This window comes from Populus alba, chromosome 6, assembly GCF_005239225.2.
Source record: "Populus alba chromosome 6, ASM523922v2, whole genome shotgun sequence".
Taxonomy (NCBI): Eukaryota; Viridiplantae; Streptophyta; class Magnoliopsida; order Malpighiales; family Salicaceae; genus Populus; species Populus alba.
In genome coordinates, this window is record NC_133289.1 from 22,946,906 (window position 1) to 22,968,234 (window position 21,329).

General features: G+C 30.1%; 3 protein-coding genes across 5 annotated transcripts; all 3 read left to right on the plus strand.

The window, feature by feature from the left end:
* The first annotated feature begins 4,468 nt into the window (after positions 1-4,468).
* Positions 4,469-9,245, plus strand: LOC118050256 (uncharacterized vacuolar membrane protein YML018C). Of its 2 annotated transcripts, none has more exons than XM_073409727.1 (8): positions 4,469-4,912; positions 6,121-6,510; positions 6,772-6,989; positions 7,429-7,499; positions 7,626-7,724; positions 8,194-8,311; positions 8,397-8,527; positions 8,884-9,245. In XM_073409727.1, the coding sequence occupies exons 1-8, from the start codon at positions 4,832-4,834 to the stop codon at positions 8,949-8,951; spliced, it is 1,176 nt and encodes a 391-aa protein (XP_073265828.1). In that variant the 5' UTR covers positions 4,469-4,831; the 3' UTR covers positions 8,952-9,245. The 2 variants fall into 2 exon arrangements, with proteins under 2 accessions (XP_073265828.1, XP_034916429.1); XM_035060538.2 differs by having other exon boundaries at positions 4,471-4,912; positions 8,397-8,532; positions 8,889-9,245.
* A 1,472-nt stretch (positions 9,246-10,717) lies between these two features.
* On the plus strand, positions 10,718-13,601 carry LOC118050255 (ER membrane protein complex subunit 7 homolog). The gene is made up of 7 exons (XM_035060537.2): positions 10,718-10,917; positions 10,999-11,045; positions 11,718-11,826; positions 12,124-12,187; positions 12,271-12,387; positions 12,476-12,584; positions 13,422-13,601. The coding sequence occupies exons 1-7, from the start codon at positions 10,823-10,825 to the stop codon at positions 13,514-13,516; spliced, it is 636 nt and encodes a 211-aa protein (XP_034916428.1). The 5' UTR covers positions 10,718-10,822; the 3' UTR covers positions 13,517-13,601.
* A 1,797-nt stretch (positions 13,602-15,398) lies between these two features.
* LOC118050254 (hydroxyproline O-galactosyltransferase HPGT3) lies at positions 15,399-20,471 on the plus strand. 2 transcript variants are annotated; one of them, XM_035060535.2, is made up of 12 exons: positions 15,399-15,694; positions 16,136-16,199; positions 16,288-16,337; positions 16,444-16,634; positions 17,253-17,313; positions 17,472-17,548; positions 17,893-18,012; positions 18,121-18,208; positions 18,782-18,832; positions 18,988-19,059; positions 19,553-19,665; positions 20,043-20,471. In XM_035060535.2, the coding sequence occupies exons 1-12, from the start codon at positions 15,567-15,569 to the stop codon at positions 20,063-20,065; spliced, it is 1,038 nt and encodes a 345-aa protein (XP_034916426.1). In that variant the 5' UTR covers positions 15,399-15,566; the 3' UTR covers positions 20,066-20,471. The 2 variants fall into 2 exon arrangements, with proteins under 2 accessions (XP_034916426.1, XP_034916425.1); XM_035060534.2 differs by having other exon boundaries at positions 15,403-15,694; positions 17,472-17,544; positions 17,889-18,012.
* The last annotated feature ends 858 nt before the right edge of the window (positions 20,472-21,329 follow it).

A 21,329-nucleotide genomic window follows, 5' to 3' on the forward strand; every position in this document is an offset into this window, starting at 1 on the left:
TATATTATTTATCGGTTCATTAAAAATCTAGCTTAACTAGAAACTTACCTCGAGTTTTGAATTCTAATTTCCCCAAATGAATCTACCAACGGAGTATAGCGACTATTATCTATATATTTGCTTGAGTTTACATGTTTTAAATTTTTTTATATATTTTTTTAAAATTATTTTAATATACTAATATCAAAAATAAATTTTAAAAAAATAAAAAATATATTATTTTAATATATTTCTAACCCTTTCAAAAACAATCATTACTTTAATATTAAAAATACTAAATAAATACAGGAAGGCAGGCACAAAATACTTAGTAATAAAAAATATACAAACAAATAAGGTGCTCGAAAGAAGGCAGGTCAAATAATTACAAGCACATGCCTACTTTAATGTCCTTGAGTAGTTGCTACACACCATCAAAGTATAAGCTCTGTAGCCAACCTCCCATTATAATAATAATAATAATACTTATAACATGAATGATGCATTTGCATTTATAAATTGGTGATCTATACATCGCACCCACACCCCATCTCTCTATAGTTTAAGCCTGTACCTACTCGACCAATTTGCAGTCTCAAAAAACTAATTTTATTAATTAAAATATTCTTTCCCTGCAGCACGCCTCGTCTTTTTGTACTCGACAAGTTCCTTCTCTTAACATCTAATAAATAATACCTGCTATCCATGTAATTTATTTGTTCCAAGAGGATATGCTGATTTTGTGCTTTATCACTACTACAAAAATGTATTTGTCATGAAAATATATTAAATTTATATGTTTTTTAGTGTTTTTTTAATTATTTTAATATGTTAATATCAAAATAAAAATAAAATAAAAAATAATTTAATGTATTTTTAAGTTAAAAAGCTTTTAAAAAATAATTTACATCTGATAATTTTAATTAATCTAAAAGAGAATATTTATATTTTATTGATTGTTGAAGGAGTTGTTCGCTTTGTTGGGTAATGGTAAGTGATAATAACTATAAATAAAAGTTGAACTCAAATTGAAAATAACATTTGTCAATAGTAATTTCATTTGATTATGAAAAATAAATTATGAAAATAAATAATTAGATTGTCTAAATAATACATAAAAAGAAGCAAGAGTAGTTAAATAAAGACAAAAGAGCATCTTTTGAATGAATAGAACCAAAGTATAATTTTTGTAAGAAATCCCAAGATAAAATTCAAACTCATGTACTAAAAACTCAATTAATGTGTATATATTTATCATATAGTAATAATTAAAAAAATATTAATTAAACGCTTCACATTAGAAACTAAAATGATATTCTTAGTTTGCTGTTATTAATCTAAACTTAGCCATGTGTTAAGCTTCCATACCAACCAGTCTCGAACCTTCTTTAATCACATTGTCAACTTTCTAACAACTCAATTATATTCCAAGCACTTTAAAAAGTTTTCAAAAAAAAATTTATTTAGTTTTTTTTAAATTAATACTTTTTTATATTTTTTAAATTATTTTAATATGTTGATATCAAAAATAATTTTTAAATAATAATAATAATATTTTAATATTTTTTCTTATGAAAAACATTTTAAAAAACAACCGCATAACCACGTTATTAAATACACTTTTAATTTACTGTTATAAATGGAGTTATAAAAAATCAATAGACTCAACACAAAAATTAAACGAATCATTAATGGGTTGATCCAAAAAATATCCCAAGTTAAATGAGGGTTCTTATTGGACCATTTTCACAACATGAAATAGTTTTACTGAAAATGTTCACCCTAGTCCCTAAGAGTTTAAAATTCTATTTTAGTCCTGTTAACAAGTTTGTTTGTCCTTATACCTTTTTAAATACAATTTAGTCTCTAATTAAAAATATCAATTACATCCTTGAATGTTAAATTGTAAGAATAATTAAAATTAATCATATTTAAATGAGTAATTTAGCAGGGTAATCGTTGAGTAAGTTTAAGTGGACATGGATATCCATTAAAAAAAATAATGGATCATGAATGAATAATGAGTAAAATATGACCCATATCTATTTTAACTCAACCCATTACCCGTCCACTTGCCACTTCTACCTGGTTACATTGAATTCGTCCCCTTTTTTAATTATTTTTCTCAAACTTCAGGTCATATCATAAAAGTAAATTATCAAAAATTCTTTAATATTGGAATGAGTAGTTTGTGTTTAGTCTGATGATAACATGGTGAAAGATATTTTTAAAAATTATTTTTTAATAAAAAAATATATTAAATTTATTTTTTATAATATTTTTATATCATTACATTAAAATTATAAAAAAATATTTAATTTAATTTTTTTAAATTAATTTTTTTTTTTTTAAATACCGACTGAAGCTAAGAGTAATTTGGAAACAACTAATGCAACAAAATGCGATCCACTTTAATTTGCTTACCCTAAAAGGTAAATAGAAAATCGACAAGAGTTATAGTCTGACATATCATTGTTAAACTTGTTACATTGATTTTTTATTTTTTTGTTAAAAAAGGTTTAAAATTAAGGCTTAAAGGTTATTTAAGGATATAATAAAAATTACATTTTAGAGTATTTTTTATTCAAAAATATATTAAAATAATATTTTTTTAATTTTTAAAAATTATTTTCAATATAAACACATTAAAATGTTACAAGAACATTAAAAAATATTAATTTAAAATATAAAAAAATATAAAATATATTTTAAAAATATAAAAATAAATAAACTTTAAATTTTAACTGGATTAGGTTTGGATTAATAAAGTCAAATTAGGGTTTTTTACTGCGCTAATAAAATTTCTTTATTCTTTTTTTTTTTTCAATCGGAATTAATTTAAGTTCTAGAATAACTTACGATAAGATTGTTAATTTTGTTCTGTTCCGTTTGGAATGGACGAAATATTCTACACTAATTCAATTTAATGACCAACTAGGTTGAATGACAAATCTGGACTGGGTTTTCCAACTAGGTCCTACCTTGACTCCCCTTATGGATAGAAATTTGAATCTGTGATTTTTTCATACAAAAAACTTAATTTAATGACCAAATTCTATAAATAAATAAAAAACATTTAATGACCAACAGCTATTTCTGTGCCGACCTTTTTGGGACCACGAGTACAGTAAATCTAGTTAGCTTTTGGTATTATAATGGTGAAAATATTTTTTAAATTATTTTTTAGAAATATATTAAAATAATATTTTATATTTTTTAAAAATTATTTTTATTATTAATATTGTAAAATAATCTTAAAATAAAAAAATAAGTAAAAACAGCAAAAATTAAATTTTTGCTTAAGAACATTTAGACAACGTCTCTAAACTAACAAGAAAGAAAAAGAGATCCACATAGAAAAGAGAAAGAAACAAGTATAATAATAAATGTAAAATAACCAAAGTGGTGAATTCTGTTTGATAAATATTTTATTTTTTTAATTAAAATAAAATGTTTCAGTTTTGAAATATTTTGATATGTCGTTTCAAGGTTTTTATATATATATTCAACAAGCATAATTTAAATTTAAAATAAATTAATTATAAATTATACAATACAAACACAATGTTAAATAAATATAATTTTAAATTTTAAAATATTTCTAAATAGTCAAAATGAAATAAATATTTAAATTAAAATAATTAAACTTTAAAAAAATATCAAAATATTCTAAAATTAAAATGTTTTAACACAAATATTTTAAATATAAAGCTAGATCAATGTTATTAAGGCCAATAAAATCTAAATCATCTCTTATTTTGCTCAAATTCCTACAAAGTATAAACTTAAAAAAAAACAACATAAATATAAACCATATATATTAGTGATAAATCTAACTTTTAAAAAAACTAATATAATTATTAATAAAAAAATAATTTTTAATATTATTATCAATATCATTTTTATTGAAAATAATAATGAAGAAGAACTTTTTTTTATATCTAATGGTTTAATTAATTAATTTGAATCAGATTCAATTTGATCCAATAATTTTTTAAAATCCGAACAGAGCAAGTGGAATAAAATCAGAATATTATAAACAAAATTTAATTGAAAAATTCAGAACTGACCTAAAATTTAAAATAAAATAAAAATTATTTTATTTTATTTTATTTTTTTAAATTAATATAAAATATTTCGACTACTCCAAACAAAACAAAATAAAATTAACAGCCTGCGTTTTGCTCCAGCAGCCTTTGCGTTTAACGACATGATTATTCTTGGTTAACCTTTTTGCCTATTTTAAACTAATTATTTTCCTTGTTGAGTCATAAATTGGTCAAAGTAATTTATCTTTCTTCCACTGTTAAAGAGTCTGTCTATTTTTAATATGTTATTATTAAAAAAACGATTAAAACAACATTTTAATATATCTTTAAAAAATATTTTTAAAAGCGCAATGTAACACAGTATCCACTTATTTGGAAGTAGAAAATTGGCGCAGATTTCCTCAAGGTTAAAAAAAAAAAACTATAATTAACCATAATACCACCAAAATTACAAAAGAAAAAACACTAATTGACAAATTAAACTTCCTTCTCTCTTCCTTTTTCTAGCCAAATTCTCCCTTCATTCACAAGAATCCTGCCCTTTGTTTTTCATTTTTTTAGCTCACAATTTACACCAGCGGCCTGGTTAAGCATCGAAGCACACGCCATCTAAAGCCTGGGAGATCTCTAACATCATCCCTGACCTTTCATTTTCCTTGCAAGATTTTATAAGCCAGTTGAATATACATACGTTGTCGGTTGACAGTAAAATACTAAAATTAAGACCTGAGAGATTTTACAGATCTCTGAAATTCTTTGGCTGTTTTATTTATCTGGGTTTTTGTAAAATTTGTGAAACATTTATGGGTTGGAGATATAAAGCTGGTTTGTTCTTGATAGCCGCTGTTGTTATTATATGGGTCACCTCTGCGGAAGTTACCCAGGTAATCATAAATTTGTTTTTCACATTTCCCCCCTTTATTTACTCTTTATTCTTGTTGAGAATTGGATTGCTTTTAGATATTTGGTTAAATTTTCCAGTGTTTAATTATGATGTTGGCCCAGTTGTTGAAACCGGAATTTCCTCTGGTATTGCTTTGTCCTAGATGGTGTGTTTTTGTTACTGGAATTGTTGAGGTTGAAGAAATACAAATCTGTGTGCTAAAAATTGAATTTGAGGTTGCTTTTTTTATAAAACTGAAGTGTGTTGATTCACCCTTTTACATGTGATGGTGGTGTGGGCGTTTTTTCGGTAAAATACTAGTTGGTTTAAAGAAATTGTTTTAAATAATGAAGTTTGAGAGATTATTTAAAAATGTTTTTTTTATTTCAGATTGAATTCTTTTAAGTTAATTATTTAAACAAAAAAAAATTATTATCCCGTTAGAAAAACATATTTTTTTTGGTTACATAGCCTATATATACTAATAGGCTTTCAATTTCATATTAGAAAAATAAGATTTTTTTCCAGTGTTTATATAGTGAAATTTGATATAAGATAATAATTAACAAGAAAAGAGTGGTAGGCTTTCACGTGTAAGGTTAGCCCGAGCAAACCACAAACTCTTTAATTCTCCCATTTGATTTTCTTACTAGTTGATAATAATTTATTTTTGGCCCGTAAACTGAAACCACATACTCTTTATTTAATTTTCTTACTAGTTGTTATAGACTGTCAGGCTATGTTATTCTTCATCTTGCTGTTTTTGAATCCCTTATTCTAAGGAAGAACCTCTTGAATTCTGGGGGATAATCATGTGTGGGGGAAATGTCTATACACACCTCAGGTTTGTTGTTCGTTTGTTTCTGTTCGTCAACAATTTACAACAAAAATGAGGTTCAAAGAAAAGGAATGCTGGATTACACAGAACTTGAAAATGATCAGGCAAATAATTGTTGATTATCTAGTCAAGTTGGTGATTGAAACAATGGAATTATTATATATGAATATAAGAGAAAACAATGCAGCTATGTAGTAACATAGGTACAATCACTCTTTACTGTTCTACGGAATTGATTGTAGGAATTATGTTAGTTCAAGTGTTTGCTACGGAGAATACTCTAATTTTTATTGAAAGTCATAGAAATGAATGAACTTTAATGTTTTGGCCGAATCAATGAGGTGTTAATATAAAAATGCATTGCCCAACAGGATATCTTTGCCTATTATAAGCAGCCATTTGCAGTGACATATCTTGGAGCTTCTCTTTTGGTGGTTTACCTCCCAGTGGCATTCCTTAAAGATTGGACATGTAATCTGCTAAAGCGACAGTCTTCTAAAAGTGGTAATGATGCAGCCAACATAAATGGGTCTTCTGATGAATTAAGCTCTCCTATGAGTTGCAAAATCTTTGAAATGGAACTTCAGGGAACTTTGACTAAAAAAGACAGTGAATTGGACCTTGCATCTTCAGAAGAAGGAAAGCCATTAGTTTCTAGACACAAGGATGATTTGAATGTTCTTATACATGACAAAGAGCCCACAACCAGAGAAATTGCTATGTGTGGTTTTTATATTGCCCCTATCTGGTTTGTAACTGAGGTAAGGCTTCTTCAGGGCTATCTTTTCCTTTATGCCTTTTTCCACAATAACAATCAAGTTGATGTGTGAATCTAATATTGATTGAGGGAAAATACCAACAAGGATGTAAGATGAATGTACAAAATCAAGATAAGAATATATCTATATTGCCTGTCCACATATATTTGCTAGGTTCTCTATTCTTTTTGGCATAGGATTCCAGATCATAAAATTAGCAGGAATTCAAGAAAGTTCTTAGTTATTATTTTTTGTTGTGGACAGTACCTATCAAATGCTGCACTAGCACGGACGAGTGTTGCAAGTACAACAGTTTTGTCATCAACTTCTGGACTTTTTACTCTTTTCATCGGTGTGTTTTTGGGTCAAGATTCTTTAAATGCAGCAAAGGTGATAGCTGTCCTGGTGAGCATGGCTGGTGTTGCCATGACTACTTTGGGAAAAACATGGGCTGCAGATGAGTCACCACTAAGTGCTTCCATGTAAGTCTATTACTCCATATTTGTTGGTTATGCTGCCTTACTTTTAACTTCCCTATCTGTCAGCATAAAGCAAAATAAAGGACATTGTTGATGCTGTTCAATGTGGCCTCACCTTACTAGTAATGCACCATAAAGAAGGAAAGAGTTTCCAATTCAGGCTCCCAGTTCATTTTTACTAAAGTGCGATTTAAAAAGTGATAGTTAAGGTTTGTTTATCTTCTAAGGTGAACATTACGTACACTAAAAATATTATTGAGAACCTTAGTTAAATATTCTACTGATACTTCAACACATTCAGATGCAAATACCATGGTTACTCTACGTGCAGGATAATAACAACTTCATCAAATTTCACATGTATTATTTGAGCAGCTATTACCTTATTAGCTTGCTCTTTTTAATTCGTTTCTGGGCGTTGACAGTTGATATTTGTGTTTAGCAACGGCAAACGCTCGCTTGTTGGGGATCTTTTTGGTCTTCTCTCAGCTGTGTCATATGGACTGTTTACAGGTTTGCCATATCTCCGTTTATTGCTTCTTCTTTTTTTGTTATCCCAATATTCATAGGTAGTCATTGTTTTAGTTTTATTCTGCCAAAGTACAGTGTTAATGTTTGCTTTTTCAACCTTTGCTGCAGTGCTTCTTAAAAAGTTTGCTGGAGAAGGAGAAAGGGTTGATGTGCAAAAGTTGTTCGGATATATAGGATTGTTTACACTAGTAGCTCTGTGGTGGCTTGGTAAGCTGTGTTATTTGTTCAATGTCCTTTGAATGGGTGAAATCTCAATGCATGAGATCAATTCGAATCATGGAATCATAGCTTTGTAGGATGTGATTGATGATTTAGGTACTAATTTTTAGCCATTTGTTTAGTCATTGTTCAACCTCTGATGGGACTTGTTAGTTCAAACAAGAAACTTCGTTTTTGTCATTATAGATATGAAGTTTAGACAGTGATACTTTGAAAGTATTCTTGTTTTACTTCTCAAACTGAGTGGGCGGCGATGACTTTATTATGCACTTGTTTTCCTTTTCATTCTTTGATTTATATTTTAGTGATATTCTGTCATTTTGATGGGCAACAAGTCTGAATTCAAAACCATTGAGCATTCTGATTTCACTGTTTTCTTTTGTTTTTGAGTTTTCTTTGCCTGGACATGTCAGATCCTGAGAACTGACAGAATCATTGTTTTCTGTTGATCTGTCAGTTTGGCCGTTGACAGCCATGGGAATTGAACCCAAGTTTACAATCCCTCACTCTGCTAAAGTGGATGAAATTGTTCTTGCCAATGGCTTTGTTGGAAGTGTCCTCTCTGACTACTTTTGGTACATGAAAGCCACCCATCTTTCTATTACTGCTTCATATTCATTATCCTAGCCTCTCATTCTGAAGTTGCTATTTTCCTGCTAGGGCATTATCTGTTGTATGGACAACTCCATTGGTGGCCACCTTGGGCATGTCCCTTACCATCCCTCTTGCTATGCTAGCTGACATGGTGATTCATGGCCGTCATTATTCAGCGATTTACATTCTTGGTTCTGCTCAGGTAATGAATGCCATTCTTATAAAATGCCCCTGCGTTGAGTTCCCTTGACATCACGAAACAGGATAGCCATCCATTATATCTGCCGCAAATTAAAGTACTGAAAGGTGGTATGTATCATTTTCTTCTCCTTAAAAAGGTGGAAACTTGCTATTAGTTTTGTAACAATCTCATGTATATAAAAACCTGTTTTTTCATGTTGCTAAGTGATGATGGCATTTGGATTCGTATTTGAATGACTGGTGAATGACTGGTTGCGCTGTCCTTTAGGCAGGAGCTAAAGTTTGTCATCTGTGTCGTTGTGGATTACATGACAGTGTAATCCTAACAATCTCATGTTCTTTCTTCATGTACTGCAGGTATTCGCAGGTTTCATGATAGCTAATCTTTCGAATTGGTTCTCAAAGAGGATAGGGTTATAGCATTGGTGAAATCCCGGCCTAAAGCAATCCTGATTTTTTTCTCGGGGCTTTTCTTCACCGGTTTGACTTGATATCAAAGTCTTGGTGTGATCCTCATTGTTTTGTCGTCTTCACAGGGAATGTACCGTCATGGTAAAGTGTAAATGTAAGCCACAGGGTTTTGTATTTTGGGATGATCAGGTCTGGTGGAGGGATGTGCCCTAGTTGAAATGAAAACATTTTCGTTCAAAGAAAAAAAAAACTGTTCTTTTATGACTTTGTGAATGTAAATTTAAATTGATGAATGCATGTTGAGGATGGTGGGGTCAAGTCACAAAGGTGGTCTCCATGCATGTGATGTGTGCCTTGGATTCATCTGCCCTAGAGTCATAGCACCCCAACCCTGGGTTCAAATCTCAAGTTTTTTTTTTTTCCCAAAAAGAGAAGCTTTCAACCTCACAAGGATCCATGGACACACAGATGGTCGATGACGGTCGAAAGGAAGCGTTTCAGGGTTCACGCCAATGGTAGTTTGATCATGGTTGGTTCAGGCCAATGATAGGTTTAAAGGTTGTTCGTGGTGTTCTTGAATTGAATTACACATGTTAAATTAAATCCATCTCTTTGATCTAATATAAAATTAAGTTACGTGTCAGAACTAAAAGAAATAATAAAACAATCTAAAATATAATTTATATTATTTTTAAATATAATTTTTTGAGTGATAATCTTGTATAATTAATTAATTTTAATTAATTGTTTTAATTTTTAAAGTTTTGATATTATGTCAATGATATTATTTTAAATAACTATTTTAGTTCTAAAACTTGAGCTTGTAAATAAAATTTACAATTTTAAGATATAATTTATTTTATATATATATTTTAGTATTAATAATCTTAGCATGAAGGTTGGTCAATGGTATCATGTAGAAAATTAATTAAGTGTATAGGTGTTTTAAAAAATTATTTTATTTGTAATATTTGTATTATTTAACTTGACCAACTTGTCAAAATTAAAAATATAAAATATTACAAGCAATATTGAATATCACAAGTTATGTGGGAGTTTTAAGATTTTTGAAACTTTATCAGCCCAACTCTTAGCTTGCATATTTTATTTTATCTTTATATTTGATAATTTGTGGATTAAATATTTATTTTTATTTTATTTAAAAATATATTGGCTACAAAGTTTTTATTAGTGAACTTTATATTATATTTCATTTAACATAAAAAAAAAAAGATTGTCTCTTTGCTATAGAGAGATGAGATAACTAGAATTCAATAGTAATATAAGATATAAATTTAACACGGGGTTACTATGACAACTACAATTCATGTTATAGATCATCTCTAAATTATAGACCCATAAAAATCAGTAATAAAAACCCAACTCATGTATGTTTATAATATTTACAAAACAATTTAGTCCAACTCGAACTCGCCGAATAAAAAAATGAATAGATTATATTTATAATTTGTAAAATATTAAAAATTAATGTTGGATATAATTATGGATTGAAATCCAAAACAACTATATTCATGAACATCTTTAATTAAGTGAATTAATATGAAAAAACTAATTCTTAAATAATAATAATAATAATATGAAAAACCCAGTTTGAAGATGCCTCTTTGATGCATGGACTAGCCCAACTCACGTACGAATAGTTTGGGCTAAGTGCCTTTGTAACAAGGCCCAGTACCATGGAACGCGGGCTAGGCACATATGGATAGAATAAAAGTTCTGCAATTTTTATATTTTTTTTAAAAAAAAAAGTCAGAAAGAGGCTTAAAGGGGAAAAAAAGAAGTCACTGAATCTAGTTTTCATCAGCTGTTAAAGGCCTGAAGGTTTTTTTTTATTATTATTATTATTTCAAGCTGATATCATGGCATCGATTGTAAGATTGAAACCGGTGATTCTCTTACTCTTCGTACAATTATGCCTCTCTCTTCTCTCCCCGTCTCTCGCAATTACTTTTGGGTACGTTTCTTAATTTAGTGTTTTTTTTTTGTTAATTACTTATTTTGATATTAACGAAGTTATTTGTTTTTTAATTACTAGGTCTTCTGGTGATGGTTATGCAATCAATGGTAGAGTGAAGATCCCAGGTATTTTTTTTATACAAGTATACGGTTTTCTCATATGATAAGGTTTTTCTTGTTATGTTCCTTCAATTCAGCACTTAAGTCAATAATTTTATGTTAAAGATAATGTTTTTTTGTTGGTTTGTTTGGTGAATCCTTTTGCTCTTTGTTTTGAGAAACATGTAAATCAAGGGTAGAGAAAAATTGTTTGTTGTTTTGTGAGAACATTAATGGATGATGGATTTGATTGTTGGATCTTGGCCGTGGATTCGTGTGAATGGAATGGTTATAGATTTTGTCCATTCTTGGTGAATTTTTAATCTTAACTCAATTAAAGGGTTTTTTTATGCTGGGAAATGTGAGAAAAGTGATGCATAGCATAAGGTCATGGTGGCAGTTTCTTTAGAAGTAGAAGTCTATCCTCTGCTTGCTTAGTGCATTTTGCAAATAAGTTATATGACCATGATTTTGCTACTAATGTTAGGAGTGCATATTACTTGAAATTATGACACAGATTAGCTTGCCAGTTCAAGCTCAAATAATATTTTACCTTAATGAATATAGTATCTAGATGATTGATTCTTGGCTTATTTTGTTAATGATAGCATTGATGATTACTTCTTACATTTGTGTTTTCTTATTTGCAGCCCCTTTCCTTTTTAGTTCATCTAAGGCATTCATGAATTTGTTTAGCAGGTATCAGTACGAAAGGACTTGGAGGTCATGGAAAAGTATCCAATGTCAAAGTTCTACTCAATGGTGGCCAGCATGTGACTTTTCTGAGGCCTGATGGATATTTTTCATTGTATCCTGCTGTTTTTCTCTCTTCTTCTGTGCATGGTTCTGTTCAAACTTGACTCGTGATAGCTTTGACATTTTCTTTAAGGAGCGTTGTTTAATTCTTCATATGCCTGTTTACTTATTTAATCAAATCATTTGTATGAAAACACATCATTTCTGTTGGTTGCAGCCATCCTTGGGTATCTGTGTTAAGTGTTTCACAGAGTAACTATATTCACATATAAACTTTGATGAGATAGCATTAAGAAGGCTCTAATAAACACTCTCTATTTACATCACTCCTTGACTTGTCTACTAAAAGTCATAATGTGCCAGCGGGGACTCATTTAATTGAAGTGGATGCCATTGGCTATTTCTTTTCTCCAGTAGGTGTTTCAATCAGTTGAATTTGATCGTTGAATTATCATGTATTGGATTCCCATTACTGAATTTTCTTCAAAATATTTAGGTCCGAGTTGATGTTAGTGCCAGATTCCCTGGTAAGGTTCAGGCAACACTGACAGAGAAAAGGAGGAGTCTGAGTGAAATGGTATTAGAGCCATTAAAGGAAGAGCAGTATTATGAGGTTGATCTTCCTCTTTTTATTCATCTCAATAGAATTATTTCATAAACTATGATCTAATCTTTTCCTCAAATATCTTGTTTTCTTGCAGATTAGGGAACCCTTCTCCATAATGTCTATCGTCAAAAGTCCGATGGGTCTCATGATGGGATTTATGGTGTTGGTTATGTTCATAATGCCAAAATTAATGGAAAACATGGGTAAAGTACTCTATATTTTTTCACATTTGCATGTCTCAGTCATGGCCTTGAGGAATTGCTGTAGACGTAAACCATTAACTTGGCTCATAGATTAATTATTTTAAATGCAATGTTTTGACCAGCAGAACAACATGATCTTTACTCAGATGCATCCAGTATCTGCTAATTTACCATAATTGGTTCAAGAATGTCATGGAGAATTGTGTTGTTATTCTAGAATTTCAGGATTTTAAATAGTCATTTATATGGCTACTCTTTTTTCTTATGCATTGATTTATTTCATTTCCGTGTTTGATGTTCTTGACACAATTTGGCCATAGACATTGATTTTTTCAGGCAAATCGTCGAGGAAATCTTATTTAAGCATTTCAAGCTAGTAAAATGACATTGTTTAACCATTTCTCAATCTTTAATTTGTAACCTCTTCAGGTCCTAGTATATATTATTTGTTTTAATGATTTTTAGCAAGCATTTGCCTCATGTGATAATTGATATTCAAAAATGTTGCTTCCACGTGCAAGACTTCTTAGACAAGCCTCTTTTTACATGCCCGTTCACCTTCAACCTCGTGTCAATGAGTTTGACAATTTGCTGTTTATAGACCGTGACATGATCCTGGACTTCCATGACATTATTTTTTTCTTGGAGTTTCTCTTCATGTTGTATACATCTAAATGCTTGTTTGATGATTAGTGGAGCTTTCGACAGCATTATGCTAGACTTGTTGACTTGACTATCACTGCAGAGGAGCTTTCGACATCTTATTGTTTTATGCCACCAGTTTTATTTTCCTCCCTTCATTAGTCAGTCAAACTAATTTGCCGTGTTTGCCAACAGACCCGGAAGAAATGAGGAGAGCTCAAGAAGAAATGAGAAACCAAGGGGTTCCATCCCTAGCAAGCATATTGCCAGGAGCTGCAAGGAGCAACTAGAGATAAAATCCCAACCTTGTATTCCAAATGGGGCTCAAAGACGTGTACTAAAATTACCATCATCAATTATTTCTTCCTTGAATCATACGATTGCATCCCTCCGAGTAGCTGGTTGTTGAATTTCCTTGGAAAACACTAAATTTTGTAACGCTGTCATCATTGCTTTTGCTTAGTTTTAGCTTTTGAAAAATACTGTTAGGTGTATTTTATATTATAGTATCCATCAAAAATTAAGTTTCAAACACAGTTTTTATATGGATTTTTAATTGAGTTCCGTAAAATTTTATTTATTTTTGTGTTTTAAAATTAATTTAAATTTTTTTATTTATTTTATTTCAAATTAATTTTTTTTGTATGTTTAGATTATTTTGATGTGCTAAATTAAAATTAATTTTTAAAAAATAAAAAATTATTTTAATGTATTTTTTAAATAAAAAATATTTTTAAAAAAACAATCATAATTAAATATTTTTTATATATTTTTTGTTGTATATAAATTTCAATTATAATTTTTATCAAATATATATATATATATATTAATTTAACTAAATATATCTAATTATATATTTTTATAAATTTATTTTTTTAAAATCACTACGAGAACTATCTTAAAAGCAAAGACTCTTTTGCCTGATGAATAGACAAAACCAAAGCTCTATTTCTATGTGCTTTGTCTCTGACATGTTGATTCCTAAACCAGAAGCTTCTGTGAGTTGACTGGATTTGATGAAGGCAGGTGATCAACAAAATATTTTATTTAATGATAATAATTAAGGCCGTGAGATTCACTGGGGATTTGCTCCGGAAATGGTTTTGGAAAGAGTATCTGACAGAATTAGCTACTCTTGATTTACCGATCTCTCTCACGATCTCGCTTTGTTGTATGTGACGAGTGTAGCTTGCCACTTGAAATGTAATTGAGGTTGTATTTTAAATAAATTTTTATATTAAAATATATATTAATGATATATTTTTTTATTTTTTAAAATTTATTTTTAATATTAGTATATTAAAATAATTTGAAAACATTAAATATATATTAATTTGAAATTAATAAAAAAATAAAAAAATTAAATTTTTTTAAAAAATATTTTTAAAACACAAAAATAAATATACTTAAAATTATAATGGTTACAGAAAAAAACCTCACATGAACCTGATGAGAACAGAAGAAAAATCTTTCATATTTCATCCTTATTAGACATTCAATTAGATAATCCTCTGCACCATTTTCACATCTCCAATATGGTGCAGGAGATAGTTGAATTAAGGTCGGAATCGAATAAAAGACCCACGTTGACTTTTACGTTCTTAAACCAGGGACCCTTCTAACATCTCTAGTCATAAAATCAGTTACGTTCTTTAACTAAGGACCACGCTAGATTACTGGTCATAAAGTCTAGATTATTCATGACTCAGATGAATAATCAATTTAATTTATATTAATTTTAATTTCTAAATGTTTGGTTAATATTTCAAGTAAGAAATGGCATAAGTATATTTGGGTTAAGAGATGAAGACAGAGATATAAAATAATTTGTATCTAAAATAATTTTAAAGTGGAGTTTTATCTTTAAATAAATGAATATTGGTGAAAAAATTATTTATTTATTTACAATTTTACAATTTCAAATTTTTAATCAATTTTTTTAATTGAAACTAGAAAAAATATGAGATATTTTCCCCATGTCTTAAAAGTAAAAAATAACGAAAAATTGAGTTGAGTTCATACGTCAGGATATATGTTGTTTAATTGACCAAGTCATCGATGGGGATGCAATTAATCAAATTAAGACTACAAGTGTATCCTTATTAAACATTGATGCCACATTGGGGCTTATGTGTAATTAAAAGTTTGTTAGGCTGTTACTTCATGTCCTTCTTTAAACTCTCTTCCTCCATAGTTTTTTTTTTAAATCCCAACAGCACCATCCTCCAAATTTCTCTCCAATTTCTTCATCAAATCGCACATTTCATCTTTTACTTGCTAATATACGATCCACTCCTATACTCATACGTATAAATATACGGTATCTTTCTCACCTTGGAAATGGAGAGCAGTATACCACTGTCGGCCAAATCAGAGCGAAGATGGAGATCGAAGCCGTTACAGACCTCTAAACCATCTCTTGTTCTAGCCTTCTTCTCTTGTTTCGCTTGGCTCTACGTTGCTGGACGGTTCGTTTCCATCATTTCATTTTGTTATTGTGCGGTATCAGATTCATCGAAAATCACAAAAAAAATTGATGTAATCTGTGATTAGCCAGCTATAATTACTGAGATATTTTGGAGTTAATTGCAATTAATTATACTAGTTTTGAAATTCAAATCGTGAATTTGTTTTTGTGTTTTTTTTTGTTTGATCATGAATTTTTTTATTAATTAAGCTAATTTTAAAATTGGGAAATTATTGGAAATAAATATTCACTAGGACGTGTTTGGCAAAATGAAAATGGATATAATTTGTAATTGCGAAATGTTTTAGCTACAGTTTATTGAGATCGTGGTAATTATAGTTGTATAATCGTAATTTGATGCAATTAGATTAATTTTAATTAAGAATTTTGGATTAATTATATTTAATTTTTTTTTGGTTTGCTCTGTTTGGCTGTGATTTAGTTTATGGCAAGATGCAGAGAACAGAACATTACTTTCTAATCTTCTAAAGAGAAATACAGCGCAGGTTCATACTGGTCCTTTTTTATTTTTTATTTATTAGAAAAGTCAACGTTATTATTAATCTTTCACTTTTTTCACATATTTGTTTGCAGAGACCAAAATTTCTTACAGTTGAAGATAAGCTGGTCGTACTAGGATGCAAGTATGTTTTTCTTCTTTATTTTTTTATTTAATATTTTTCAAAATTGAATTTGTTTTATGTTGTGATGTGAATTGGTGTTATTGATGGTTGATTGTTTAATTTGTAGGGATTTGGAGAGGAGGATAGTGGAGGCAGAAATGGAATTGACTTTGGCTAAGAGTCAAGGGTATTTAAAAAACCGGTTGTCGGAAAATGGGTCTTCATCCGGTAAAAAGTTTCTTGCAGTCATTGGTGTTTATACTGGATTCGGTAGTCACTTGAAGCGGAAGGTGTTTAGAGGGTCATGGATGCCTAGAGGTTAGTTGGTAATTGATTAGAAATTGTGATGGCTTCGAAGTGTATTCTCTTTTAAATAGTTGTTAAGGTTGCAGATTTAATAGATTTCATACACTCTGTTGGTTTTCATTTGATTCCATTGATGTTCATCCAATAAACAGCAAATTCTGACATTATATGAATTTATTTTCCTGGTATAGTTTTGACTTTGAAAGATTTACTTGACGTTTTCTTTTATGTCTAAGGATTTCCTGTGTTTTTTTTTTTCCTTGGAAATCTTTGCTGCCATTCTATTTTCCTTTCTATTTGATTGAAGCTTGTGAGACTTAAGTGTTGTTGTTTCTTCACATTTCTTTCTTTCCCTGTCCAGTACATAGTTGTTACCATAGATCTCTATTATCCTTTTTGACTTAATGATGCAGGAGCTCTCTCTAGAATTTATTTTACTATATTCATGATATTAAGGTTACTTAATTAATTTAGGGTCATGTGATTAGTGTGTGTTTTTTATGAAGTATTTCCTTTACAAGCTAAGTGGTTTTACTTACGAATCTATTGTTTGTTTCACAATGTGAATGATAGTCATATATCCTTTAATTCTTGAAAAATAAATGACCAGCGTTATTGTTTCTTTTTTAGGAGATGCCTTAAAAAAACTTGAGGAAAGAGGAGTAGTGATACGTTTTGTGATTGGTCGCAGGTTTTCCCTCGCACTTTAATCTTTATTGTAGTATTTGAATATCCTTTATTATTTTTTCTATTAATCAATTTGCTTGGTTTGATTCCTTTTTCATTACCAGTATTATGGTTGAGGTAGCTACTAATGCCATGGATTTTATGATAACTTTAAACTGGCAGTGCTAATCGAGGGGATAGCTTAGATCGAAATATCGACGGTGAAAATCGTTCAACAAAGGATTTCTTGATTCTTGTAGGTGATGGAAATTCATACTTCATAATTTATCTTTTTAAACATCCACATGTACATTTTCTAGTATGATGTATTTTCATTAGTAATGGTTTCTGAATCTTGGTGCTGACCTTTTGAAGGTTTATCCTTTTCTTGTTAGATGTCCTGGATGAAAGTTAAAACATTTACCTGTTCATAATCACTAGATATTCTTTAGACTATTATAAAAATGATATTCAGCATGCATAACTCTTGATGCAAAAAGCTCTCTTGATTTCTTTAAGTCAAATGTATTTGAATGCTGTCTGATTTCTTGGATTCTAAGGGAAGGAGTGTAAGTGCACTTATCATTAATTTTGTTTCAGGAAGGTCATGAGGAGGCTCAAGAAGAATTGCCCAAGAAAGTGAAGTACTTCTTTAGCACTGCGGTGCAAACATGGGATGCAGAATTTTATGTAAAAGTTGATGACAATATCAACCTTGATCTTGGTATAGCTTCAATGTCATATCTGGTTATTTAAAACTTACACCAAGATATTCAAAATTTATTCATCAGACCTGATTTTTCATTGTTGTTTGCTCTGTTTTCTTGTGTAGAGGGGCTAATTGAACTTCTTGAACACCGTCGCCGTCAAGATAGTGCTTACATTGGCTGTATGAAGTCTGGAGAAGTTGTAACTGAAGAGTATGTGATCTATCGTATTTTATTCTAACCTAATTGTGGTTGCCTATCAAGTTTAGCATGTGTGACACTGTGCAGACATTTAAATATGTGGTACTGCTTCTTTATAGATTCATTGAATCTTTAATGAAATTTTTGGACTTCCCTTCCCCATACATTTGGAATAGTCAAATTCATGTTACACGGCATTATTTTCTGAACTTATCACCCCTCATGTGTCAGCACTGTCATTCTGATTGACTTGGTAGAATTAATGCAAAGTTAATTTAATATATCATATTCCACCAAGAGTGCAAGCTTATGTCTGGAAAGCATGAAATATTCACATCTCCATTGTTTCATTTTTCCGTTGCATCTATAATTACACACTGATCCAACAATTATGATGAATGTATGAGTTTCATTCATGTGTTCATTTAGGCAAAGTCTTCAATTTGCCCATTCTTACTTTTTAGTCCTGTAAAAGTTTGATTTTTTTTAAGTTGAGGTTCTCTGATTTTTTTTTCTGCCCTGAAACGTTTCAATTTTAAGGTTATTGGAATTTATTTGGGGATCTAACCTTTTATTGATTTTCAGGGGTAAGCCATGGTATGAGCCTGAATGGTGGAAATTTGGAGATGAAAAATCGTAAGTGGCTGAACTTGTGAATGACAACACAAGAATATTTTAGCTGTGCATGTGTTACTGATAATTTTGGTTAATATCTGCAACATCGATTTATGGTTTTAAATACTGCATGAATGGCCAGAAAATGGTTAAACATTAACCTCTTGTCATTTCAGGTACTTTCGACATGCATCTGGTTCCCTTCTTATACTCTCCAAAAATTTGGCTCAGTATATTGACATAAACAGGTTAGTTATAAATGCTATAACAGGGAAAGTTTTAGTGTTAATTCATGTTTTAAATTTTGGTAATGAGCATAAGTTTTGGTTTGTTTGGGAGTTGTGACTCAAATGTAGCTTGGTTGATGATAAGAACTCTAGGGTCAATACTAGATTAAATACTTTGACTACATTAGCAGATATACGTGCAAAGCTGAGGAATTGGAAACCCTCTATCTCCTCATCGGACCATGGTCTCTGAGCTTTTTGTGAATTGGACGGAAGTTACCCAGCATACTTTTCTGAAGTTGATGAGGAATATGTTTACTTAGTAGTGATGCATAAAACCAGATTTCAGATAGGCTTAATGGAAAGCAAGCTGCTCAGTTCTTATTACAAGTTTTGTTTGTTGAGAAGTTCATCATGGTGTTAGTCGCCTGTGCAGAATTTTACTCAAGTTAATGCAGATTCCATCACCCTTTGCATGAGTTGCAAACTAATTCTGGGTCCTTATTATATGCAGTGCATCTCTTAGGAGTTACGCTCATGACGATATATCAGTGGGATCTTGGATGATGGGTGTCCAAGCAACCTATATAGATGACAACCGTCTTTGCTGCAGTAGCATTAAACAAGGCAAGCATTTTCTACGATGCCTTTTGATAGAAGTGCACTTATTTTTCTCAAGCTTTTTTTTTTTTCATCTCTCTTTTTAGAGCTCATCTTTTCTTTTCTGTGTTGAACTGTAGTCTCTAAACTTGATAGTAGAAAAGCATGTATCTAAAAGAGAAAATAAAATACTTGTAATTATCAAGTGATACTTCATTTCTGCCACGCATGATAGATTATTTAAAGTGCTGGGCTCTTTTTAAGTTCACTCTTCCTCACCCCTCCCCCATGAGTGAATTTGAATTGAACTGTTCTATAATCCTTACAGGCTACCTTTCATCTACTAGTTTACTGATTGTCTTTCAACTTGGACTAACCGCAAACATCTTGCTGTTCATTTGCAGACAAGGTTTGTTCCCTGGCTTGATCAGAGAGATAGGCTTCCATTTCATATATACAGATCAAACTTGCTTTTTAAGGTTTGTTTGATGGCACATTGAGTGAGATATGACACCGTATCTCGTATGTCATACCCGTATTCATCAAGACCCATGGAGCATTCATTGGATAATTCTTTTTAGGTGTCGAGATTAGCCACATTCTTTTAGGATTAGCACAGGCAAAGTGCATATTTCAATATTGGCTTTGCAGTTTGTGAACTCATCATTTATTTCCTCTTATAGATGATTATGCTGTATCATTCGAGTTTTCCATCACTTCTAAAAAGATCTCTTTGTAATTAACGATCAAATGGTGGAGTTAAACATCCTTTATTCAATTCAGACGCAGGCTTTACTTAGAAGTCTGAAGCGGGCTCTAGTGTTAAATTCCAATTGTTAAACCATTTTTGTGATCAGGGATGTTTTGCCTAGTTGCAGATCCAAAGAGGCCTGACCTAACGTTAAATTAGCTCATTGAAGGCATCGTTTGTTTGTTGAGTTTTGTGAAGTAGTGTTTGTTTGTTGAGTTTTGTGAAGTAGTGTTTGGTTGCTGGTTGGCAGTGTTGTTATAGTTGCTTTTCAAATAACTTTTCATGCTAAAATACATATTAATAATATTGTTTTTTAAAAAAATTATTTTGATATCAACACATTAAAATAATTTGAAAATACTAAAAATATATTGATTTGAAGCTAATAAAATAATAAAAAAAAAATTTAAAATATTTTTGAAATGCATAAACAAATTGGATTGGATAGTTGAGAGACAAAGATAGTTGAGATAGAGTAAACAAAATGTTTTTTCTTGATCACTCTCTCTTGCTTACATTTTTCATGATGATTTTCAGATTTGATTGTGAAAATTAAATTACTTAAAATCAATGACCCATATTTTGATATTGAAATTATGAAATATTTAAGGAGATTTGTGAGAGAGAAAAAATTAATCTGGCTGTCTTGGTCCTCTTTGTTTTTCTAAACATGATGAAATGGGCATTGAAATTATTGAAATTATGAAATATTTAAGGAGATTTGTATTGATGACGCTTTTTTATTTTATTTTCTTTCAGGAGAGTCCTAGTGATTATCGTTATAAAATTAAAGTTCTGATGTACTATTTCTGACTTTAATATTTTGTTAATGTAGAATGAATTTCACCAATATAATAATATGTAACAAAATTTATTTGAAAATGGACATTTTTAGTATATATATGGGAATTTTAGGAGATTTAAAGATTGATCATGATTT

Excerpts from the sequence above, each read along its gene's own strand:
- LOC118050254 (XM_035060535.2), top strand. The coding sequence starts at position 15,567 with ATGGAGAGCAGTATACCACTGTCGGCCAAATCAGAGCGAAGATGGAGA. Across the intron at positions 16,338-16,443 it reads CTGGTCGTACTAGGATGCAA|GGATTTGGAGAGGAGGATAG; the intron begins GTATGTTTTTCT and ends TTTAATTTGTAG. Across the intron at positions 18,013-18,120 it reads CAATATCAACCTTGATCTTG|AGGGGCTAATTGAACTTCTT; the intron begins GTATAGCTTCAA and ends TTTCTTGTGTAG.
- LOC118050256 (XM_073409727.1), top strand. The coding sequence starts at position 4,832 with ATGGGTTGGAGATATAAAGCTGGTTTGTTCTTGATAGCCGCTGTTGTT. Across the intron at positions 8,312-8,396 it reads GTCCTCTCTGACTACTTTTG|GGCATTATCTGTTGTATGGA; the intron begins GTACATGAAAGC and ends TTTTCCTGCTAG. Across the intron at positions 8,528-8,883 it reads GATTTACATTCTTGGTTCTG|TGCAGGTATTCGCAGGTTTC; the intron begins CTCAGGTAATGA and ends TTCTTCATGTAC.
- LOC118050255 (XM_035060537.2), top strand. The coding sequence starts at position 10,823 with ATGGCATCGATTGTAAGATTGAAACCGGTGATTCTCTTACTCTTCGTA. Across the intron at positions 12,388-12,475 it reads AGGAAGAGCAGTATTATGAG|ATTAGGGAACCCTTCTCCAT; the intron begins GTTGATCTTCCT and ends GTTTTCTTGCAG. Across the intron at positions 12,585-13,421 it reads AAAATTAATGGAAAACATGG|ACCCGGAAGAAATGAGGAGA; the intron begins GTAAAGTACTCT and ends GTTTGCCAACAG.